Source organism: Erithacus rubecula, assembly GCF_903797595.1.
Source record: "Erithacus rubecula genome assembly, chromosome: 11".
NCBI classification, from domain to species: Eukaryota; Metazoa; Chordata; class Aves; order Passeriformes; family Muscicapidae; genus Erithacus; species Erithacus rubecula.
The window spans coordinates 9,254,894-9,264,307 of record NC_136663.1 but is presented as its reverse complement, the minus strand read 5'-3'; the positions used below and the strand labels follow the sequence as shown (position 1 = coordinate 9,264,307).

General features: G+C 56.4%; 1 protein-coding gene across 1 annotated transcript; it reads left to right on the top strand.

Annotated features, from left to right (window-relative positions):
* Positions 1–724: 724 nt before the first annotated feature.
* On the top strand, positions 725–8,857 carry MUC4 (mucin 4, cell surface associated; the record flags this gene model as incomplete). Its single annotated transcript, XM_079315296.1, has 24 exons — positions 725–807; positions 1,112–1,251; positions 1,446–1,610; positions 1,692–1,847; positions 1,980–2,110; positions 2,319–2,407; positions 2,710–2,886; positions 2,973–3,116; positions 3,213–3,332; positions 3,522–3,724; positions 4,146–4,224; positions 4,459–4,629; positions 4,813–4,914; positions 5,120–5,356; positions 5,740–5,874; positions 5,963–6,141; positions 6,264–6,423; positions 6,502–6,600; positions 7,150–7,332; positions 7,434–7,507; positions 7,727–7,791; positions 8,052–8,251; positions 8,440–8,608; positions 8,692–8,857. The coding sequence occupies exons 2-24, from the start codon at positions 1,174–1,176 to the stop codon at positions 8,855–8,857; spliced, it is 3,282 nt and encodes a 1,093-aa protein (XP_079171422.1). The 5' UTR covers positions 725–807; positions 1,112–1,173.
* Between the last annotated feature and the right edge of the window lie 557 nt (positions 8,858–9,414).

Genomic DNA, 9,414 nt, shown 5'->3' with positions numbered 1-9,414 from the left:
CCACAACAACCACTGCCACCACTGCCACCACTGCCACCACTGCAGGGAACACCTCTGCCACCACAACAACCACTGCCACCACTGCAGGGAATACCACTGCAGAGAACACCACTGCCACCACTGCCACCACTGCCACCACTGCCAGGAACAGCACTGCCACCACAGCAACCACTGCCACCACTACAGGCAGCACCACTGCCACCACTGCAGGGAACACCTCTGCCACCACTGCCACCACTACAGGCAGCACCACTGCCACCACTGCAGGGAATACCACTGCCACCACTGCCACCACTGCCACCACAACAACCACTACCACCACTGCCACCACTACAGGCAGCACCACTGCCACCACTGCAGGGAATACCACTGCCACCACTGCCACCACTGCCACCACAACAACCACTACCACCACTGCCACCACTACAGGCAGCACCACTGCCACCACTGCCATCATTGCCACCACTGCAGGGAACAACACTGCCACCACTGCTGTGAACAGCATCACTGCCACCAGAGCAACCACTGCCACCATTGCCATCGCTGCCACCACTGCCACCACTGCTGGGAACAGCACAGCTAGTGCACCCACAGCCCCAGTGAGCCCAGCCAAGGAGGCAGGGAGTCTTCCAGCCCCAGGCACTACAGCACCAGTGAGACCACGAGCCACCACCAGCCCTGTCACCACTCTGTCTCATGCCTTTGGGACACAGAGAGGACCATCCACTGAACTGAGCACAGCTGCCCACACTATCCCTGGGCACAGAGCTCCTGTACCTGAGCCCCAACCCACCCATGAGCTTATCAGTAAGTAGATTTTCTTTTTTCTTAAGACAAGAGTAGGAAAGGGGTTTTTAGTCAGTCAAGCATTGTGATGTATGAGGGTACAGCCTGGTCCAGGATATCTCATCTGCATTGCCTATTGGGCTGCCAGATTAATGGGAGAAGGCAAAATAGGACATTTGAGAGCAGCTCAAAATTGGGTTACAATCCATCAGAGCACAGGCACAGCATCCTGGCAGCAAGCAGATGGATTTGTCCTGGCTGCAGAATGGGTAAAGCAGACATTAATGATTTTACACTTTTTTCATTGATCTCCTGCCCATGGCAGAGCCAGCAACCTCACTCTATCCCTTTGGCGTGGAAGGAGGGGACCAAGAGTATGTCCGGAGGATGGTGGATTTTAACTCACCCCTGTTCAAGCCAGAAATTGGATTTCCCTTTGGGAAGTCACTGCGAGATGCTCTCTATGTGAGTGCCTAATATGGTGAGCACATAATGGATGTGCTGCCCTTTGGTAAAAAAACCCCCAAGCATGGAAATGGAGCAGAAACCAAATTTAATTTGAATATATAATTTTTTTACATTTCAAATGGTTGCTTTCTGCTCACCCATGGAGGCTAAAAGCTGGGATCAGTCAGCAAATAACAATTTCTTTTTGTCAGTTTACAGATAATGGACAGATCATTTTTCCACCCACGGACAACTATGTCCCATCCAACCCCAACCCCCCTCCCTGGGGCTTCACTGGCCGGGAGAGCCTGCCAATGGTGGCTGCCTTTTGGGATGATGCAGACTTTTCCAAGGGTGTTGGCACCACCTGGTACCAGGTGAGGGCCACCAGAGGTGTTATTCTGGGAGAATCCAGCTCCTTGCTCACTCATTTAATTCTCTCTCTTGCTGTCTGGCAGGAGTACTCTACACTCAGCTCTACCCGAGACCCTGTTGTCCAAGATGTGGAAGCAAAGATTGAGAAATACCTGAAAATCCCATATGTAGCAAAATGGACCTTGAAGGTGACATGGGAGAAAGCTCCAGCATACCCATCCAAGAAGGATGACACTCAGGTGAGCAGCGGGGGGCCCAGGTGACAGAGAAGACTGCTGATGGCTGTTTCAAGTCTCACTGCCTCAGCCTGTGCTGCAGGGAGAGCAGGGGAGGCTTTGGGAGTGCTAAGGGGATGCCCTGGGTTTCTCCAGACGAACACTTACCAGGCAGTGCTCACCACGGATGGGAGCCGCTCCTTCGCCCTGCTGCTCTACCAGGACGGCGGGATGCGCTGGGACTACACCCAGCTGGCTGCAGCCAACGTGCTCATCGGCTTCTCCAGGTGCTGCACGCATGTCACTGGGTTTTGGGGCAGCACAGATTTGCTCCAGCACTGTGTTGAGACTGTTGGAGGCATTGCCCCACTCCTGGAGCAACTCTGCCCCGTTTAAAACCTTTCTCCTGCAAACTGCAGCAGTTCCAGCTGCTCTATGGGGAGAGGAGGAGGGTTGTGTTGGAAGGATGGCCTCAAACCTCCTCTCTCCACACAGTGGCAATGGCTATGCCCAAAACAACAAGCTGACTCAGAAGCCACCAGCTGTCAAGTACCGACCAGACCAGTACAGCAGCACCGGCTCTGGTACGGCACTGGGGGTCCTTGGGAGGGTGGGAATTGCAGGAGTGTGTGCTCTGTACCAGGAGCATGTCCCCAGCACCCATCCCTGGGAGGTGATGGGCCAGCAAAGCCACTGGGCCAGCTGGCCACCAAGAGCAGACTGTGAGTGTCCCACATCCTCCCATGGCTTGCCACAGCCCCGCTGGCTCTAGAGGGAGCCTGGAGACCTCGTGTGAGGTCAGTGGCCAGGGACAGCTATCCCATGGGATCCCTCAGCACCAGGCAAGAGCCTGGTGAGCGGTGTTGTTCTCTGATTGCTCCCCCAGATGTGCGTGGGCTGTGGATTTACAGGCTGGACAGTCGCTCCCGGGTGAATTACAGGCTGCAGTGCCTGGCGTGGCTGGACACGGAGCCAGCGCCGGCCACCTGGAACAGCCAGCTGCCACCATGCCCCTGCTCCCGGCCCCAGGCAGAGCTGGATCCCCGCTACCACTGGAGCAGAGGTGCCAAGGACACCCCCCAGGACCAGCTGCAGGGTGGGGGATGGTCCCCTCCTGCTCTGGGGGCAGCTGTGATCCCCCTTTTTCAGGCCCAGAGGACGCCTCAGTGAGGATGCTGCGCACTGTGTCCCCCAGCCCAGCTGGAGCTGGGGTGCGATGTCTGTACCAAGGTGGGAGCTTGCTCGAAGGCTGGCAGGAGAGAACATGGAGCCTCCCCTTCCACACTGCCCCTGGTAAGTGGGAACTGGCATTCCCTCACCCCAAAATACCTCAAGCACAAGCACAGGCAGAGAAAGGACCCTGACACATCCCATCACATTTCTCCCCAGACAGGGAGCTGGAAGCATTTGACTGGTGCTGCCGGCGTGTGGGGAAGCCCCTGTTCTGTGCCAGGTTTGCTGAGAAGAGACCGAGGGTTGGCTGTGAAGGATATGTGCCACCCACCCCTGGTGAGTTCCCAGGCTCTGTCTCTGCTGTGCCAGGGCACTGAGCTCTGCATCAGCCACACTTTGCAATATGCCAATGGGGACTGCTGAGCCACGACTGAGCAGCTCTGGGGCTGCTCTCCTCCCTAAAATGACATTGGCATTTGCTCTTCTTCCTCTGCCCAAAATGTCTCCATCTCCTTTGGACCCCAGCTGGCGCCTTCGGGGACCCTCACATCACCACCCTGGATGGACTCACCTACACTTTCAATGGGCTTGGGGACTTTGTCCTGCTGCTGGCCAGTGATGCCCAGACCAGCTTTGTTTTGCACGGGCGCACAGCACAGACTGGCATGGCCCAGGCCACCAACTTTGTGGCTTTTGCTGCCCAGTACATCTCCAACACCACCACAACAGTGAGTAGGAGTGCCCTGGGTATGAGTTTGAGCCTCTAATGGGAGAAACTTCTCTGGCAAGCTGAGCATCACTTCTGCATCACCTATAAGTGGCCCCAGAGGCCTCTCCTTTTCCTGCCACCTCCTGCCACTCCAACAAAGTACTATTAGTGGTGGGATGGACCAGGCACATATCTAGCACTTCCTGCAAACAGCCACCACCTTGCCAGTGGTGACAGGCAGCTGGCTGTCCTCTTCTGGCCAAACATCAAAGCTGCTGTACTGTGTGTCTGCTGGGGTGAAGAACACCAACACACTCCCCAGGGCTGAGCCTTTCTTACTAGTCTAGAGGAGGACAGAGTTAATGATTGTTCCCAGCATGGAGGGACAGCAGGATGGGACAAGGAGAGGGGCTAACTGGGACATCCACCATGATTTTCAGGTTGAGTGGACCTTGGGGAGCCAGGATGACATCCAAGTCCTCCTGAACAATGAAACCATCCAGTTTTCCTATTCTCAAGGTGAGCAGGATCTGCTGTTCAATACTAAATGTTTGTGAGGGGGATGAGAGATGTCCCCATCCCCTGGGACCAGCCCTGCCCATGCGAGGACAGCCATCCTGAGATCCATTAAATGTCTCTCACCTGCACCTGTCTCTGATTTGGGGGGGTGGACAGAAGCACTCTCTTCCAGGATTGTCATTCCAGATCCCAGCCTTCCATGGACTCTCCCTCTGTGCTCTCCTTCCCTTGCAGACCTGGGTGACAAGGTTTACTACAGCCCTGGTGTCCTGCTAGTCAACAGCTCCTCTGTCACGGCCGTGTTTGAGGGGGCCATGGCTGTCTCTGTCTCTGCTGCCTCGGGGATCCTCAGCGTGCTCTGCAGCCTGCCCGACCGGTACCGCAGCAGCACCAGGGGCCTCCTGGGTGAGGGCTCCTGGCAGCGCCACAGAGCCGGCGTGCAAATCCTCTTCCCACTCTAAAGCAGGCTGGAAAACTGGGGAATTGTGCTTGTGAGGGCAGGGACACCTGGGTATAAACTAAACACTCACCAGAGAGGAGGTCTGCCCTGGCATGGGGGATTCCAGCACTCTGGTGATGCTCTGGCAGGTGTGTGGGACCACGACCCTGCAGATGACTTCCAGATGCCAAATGGTACCAGCATCCCTGTGAACAGCAGTGAGGAGGAGATCTACAGCTATGGGATGACCTGTAAGTCCAGGCTTAAGACCCCCCCTTGATGATCCTCTCCTTCCTGCACCTTCTGGCCATGCATTGGCTTGAGATATTTAAACATTTGCCTGAGCTAAAGCAATGCCAAGGGAAGGTTTTTGGTGTCCTCACTGCTCTGTGAAAAGGAACCCTAAAATACAACTAACCTTAAAATGGCCTGTACCCATGGTGTGGTCTCTTGCAGGGGCTGTTGGGGAGCACAGCCTGTTCACTCAGCCTCTGGACTCACCAGCACAGAACTTCACACCCTTCTTCTTGTCTCGGCTGCGGCAGGAGAATGAAAGCCAGTACCAGCTGGCAGCCTCGCAGTGTCACGGCAGCAAGGAGTGCATCTATGATTCTCTGAGCACAGGGAACTTGGCCCTGGGCCTGGCCACCCAGAGCCTTGCAGCCGACTTCCAGCAGAGGAAAACAGCTCTCAGTAAGTGGAGCACATCCTCACCTCTGAGAGGGCATGGCTCAGATGTAACTGGGCAGTGCTTCTCCTTTTCTGGGCTCTCTCGCTTCGTATGAGACAGAAGTGAAGTCACTAAGGTCTTAGATTTGCACTGCCCAGCTGGCTTGTCTCCAGTCCTGGGAGATGCTACCAGCAGGACAGTTGCCATCAAGGTTTTGGAATTGCATTTCCTGGAACTGCATTTCTGGCTTCTCTCCAAACCTGGGAAATGCCACCACACTGTGCAACATAAGGGCCTTGTTGGTGGGCAGCCATGACAGAATCTGCCTGGGGTCCCACCCTCTCCAGGAGGGACTCAGAGCCAAGGGGTGAGAAGGCCACATTGTGCTGGGCTGCTCTTTCCTCAGATGCCTTCCCTCCTGTCATCACTGGTGATGCATCAATCACAGCCTTGAGGACAGAGAAGGTCAGAAGGCAGTACCATGCCTTGGGGGTCGGTGCACGCTTCATTCCCCATCTCTCACCAGAGCTCAACATATCAGGTAAGGAAGGAGAGATGCAGCAGCTGGATGGGAAGGAATGGGATGGAATTCCTCTGCCACCTCTAACTCCCACCTCTCCTCCCGGCAGAGAATGGCACCCTGATATGGGAGCCCCGTGGGATCACCCCATTCACCGTCAATCTGGAGGCTGTTGGGTCTAACAACATCTCTGCACTCCTCCAACTCCACTTCACCCTTTGCAGATGCAGCAGGAGCCAGGAGTGTGACTACAGCAACACTGTCACTCTCAGGGAGTCTTCCTTGCAGGTAGTGTGCCAGAGAGCTCCTCTGGTGACACACTGTGCTTGTCCCCACACCTCCTGTGCTGGCTGTCTTCTCTGTCCACCCATCCTCCTCACACTAAGCCAGTGTCACCATTTCTTTCCCAGCTGGCAGCCTGCAGATGCGAGAGCGGCTACTCGGGTCCCTTCTGCCAGAACCCTCCGGAGCCCTGCTCCCAGGGATGCTTCCCTGGCGTGGGATGTGACCCTTCCAGCGGCTGTGGGCCCTGCCCACCTGGCCTGACAGGGGATGGGCAGCACTGCTCAGGTGACAGGGGCTCACACCATGGCCACAGGGCTGCAGCTGAGGTGTGTGTCCCGGTGCCATGGTGCGCTGCCTCGGCAGATATTGACGAGTGCGCGCAGGGGATGGAGTGCCCAGAGAACAGCACCTGCACCAACACTGTGGGCAGCTACATCTGCTCCTGCCTGGCCAGTGAGCAGGGTGAGTATAGAGTCCCTGGCAGGCGTGGTCCTCGTCCTGATCCAGGCTCTGTGGAAGAGAATTCCTGAGAGACCCAGGCTGGCCGGAGAGAAGTGGGAGCAGGCTGAGTTCTGTGTCCAAGCCCTTGCTGTCATTAGCAGAAGGGACCAGAGTTGTGTTCCCAGGCTGTCAATCTCACTAATCCGCTGGGAAGGGAAATTTTTCCCATACAATTTTTCTCCTTGAGAAAAAAATTCTCATCTCAGCAAAGTTCAAATGCACATGCGGAGGTTGGGGGCTAAATCAAGCTCTATTTTCAGATTTCTTTGGTGGGCTTGAGTTGATGGCTTTTGCTCCTGTTCTAATGCTGGGATTTAAGAAGGGCAAATGGCTCCAGCTGGAAGGAGGAGGAGTGGGACTTTTCCTTGAATTTATACTAAGATTCCTAACACATGAAAGAAAAACAAAACTTGGAAAAAAAGCCTTATAGAGCAGCTGAGGATGGCTCAGAGAGCTGGGGCTCTGTCCTGCAGCCAGGTTCGTGTCTCTACCATGCTCTCCATCCCACAGGTGAGAGGCCAGGCTGTGGCTCAGCCTGTGGCTACCACTCCTGTCCTGAGGGCTACTGCAGCAACGGGGGACGCTGCCACATTCACCCCATCACCTGCACCCCCACCTGCACCTGCCCCCCTGCTTTCACTGACCAGCGCTGCCAGGTGGCAGGGGGTGATTTTCAGCCACTGCCCAGCACAGGTGGGTACCTGTGCCTGGCATGGGGTGAAACCCAGCCCCAACCCAACCCCACTCACCCTGGTCCTGGAAGGGCAGAGCCACCATCTGCTTTTCCCCAGCAGATCTCCCTCGGAGAAGCATCCAGATGAGGATCAAGACTCTGCAAAACACCACTGCTGAGGAAATCAACAGCACTGTATGTCACTGGAGGGGTGGGGTCAGAGCGGGGGACACACTGGCATACTGGGCAATGGCATGATGATGGCTGCAGCCCTGTGCCAGGTCCCCAGCAAACGAACCAAAGGCCAGAGCAACCTTTGGGGCTTGGACACAATGCCTGCATCACTCTTCAACCTTTCCCTATGCTGGTGTCATTCTGCCTTCCCCTAATGCCTTCCTGCTCCCCTCGCTGCAGATCTCAGCCATCCTGGACTCCCTGGAAGTAAAGGCTTTCCAGAGCAACACCAACATCACCCAGATGTGAGTCAGATGTGAAGCAGCCTATGACCACTCTAAGGATCTGTTGGGGCAGAGCTGAGGATGGGCCTAGAGAGTTTGGTGCACAAAGGGCATTTTCCCCCAGCTCAGAGGAGCTGGTAAACCCTTGGAGACACAAGCCAGTTGACACCTTCCCCTGCTGCCTCATCCCTTCCCTACCATTGCCCAAATGGGAATACTGAGGCACAGTCACTCTGAGAGGCAGCAGCAGCTCTGCTAGCAGCCCTCTCTTTTCCCTGCAGGGCAGACGGCGATGGCTTCACCTTCGTGGTGGTGTCGGAGTTTGCCTATGACAGCCGCAGCTCCATCATCCGCTTCCTGAACGAGGAGCTGCCCACAGCCGTCACCGGCGCCTTCAACGGGCGGCGGCGGCGGCGGGAGGCGGGAGCGGGGCTGCGCTTCCAGCGCCTGCACCGGGACAACATCACCGACCTGGTGAAGCGTGAGTGCCTCCTGGCACTGAGCTGGGCACTGTGGGAGGAGTACCCCCTGTCCCCATTGTCCCATAACCCTGTGTGCCCCGGGGTTTGGTTCACATTCATGGGGGAGGTGGGTGGGCAGCCTCCCAACCTTGGGGACCCATCAAGGGATGTTGCAGCAAGGCCGAACCCATGTGCTTTCTCTCCCCAGTGACAGTGGATGAGCTGAGGGTCTATTTCCCCTGCTCTCTGAATGGCTACAAAGGCTACCAGCTCCAGTACGTGGGGAGCATTGGCTTCATCTGCATCTCCCCTTGCAAGATGGGCTACTGCCAGCATGGTGGCCAGTGCCAGCACCTGCCCGAGGGGCCCACGTGCAGGTAGCAGCAGCTCTGGGGTGGACAGTGTCACCCTGCGCAGCTGCTTCTCCCCCGGCATCACGGCTCCTCCCTCCCCACCGCAGCTGCCTGCCCTTCTCCATCTACTCCCCGGCCGGCGCCCAGTGTGAATGGCTGGCCATCAGCCTGGCTGCCTTCCTCGGCATCCTGCTGGGGGCCCTGGCTCTGCTCTGCCTCCTGTTTGCCGCCGCCTGCCTGGCCCTGCACCTCTGCCGCCAGCACCAGCGGTGAGCCACGGGCTGGACCTGCACAGGGGGTGCTGGGCAGGTTGGGTGTCAGAGAGAAAAACTGATCAGAAATCCACATTTGAAAGATCCACCACCGGTAGAACTCATCTGGTTTGGGCAGGGGGACTCTGCCCTGAGAGAGGGGTTGGGTGACCTTTTAATATCTTCCAGCCCCTTTTCCAGACATCTATTGCTCAGAGGTGCAATAGTGTCAGTGGGTTGAACGTTAGCTTTCCTTTTTCCTCCATGTTAGGGAGTGGTTACAGATGGGCTTTCTATTTAATTTTAATTTGCATACCACCCAAGTGATTTCCACTGTAATTCACATGGGTCTGGAAAGAGCTGGCCTGGAGTGAGGAACAGCCATTTAAGAATTGGACCTTGCTCTTCTGCAGAGCAGGGAGTTAACAGAACAATGGCAAAGGACAAGGAAGGACCAGCATTTCCTTCCCCACTCCCCAGCCCTTAGTCCTGGGATGGCATCCACACGCAGAGATGTGGATGCCACTCTGGTCAGAGCTGTGTCCTGGCCCTGCACCCAGCTCCCTGCCAGCCTTGGAG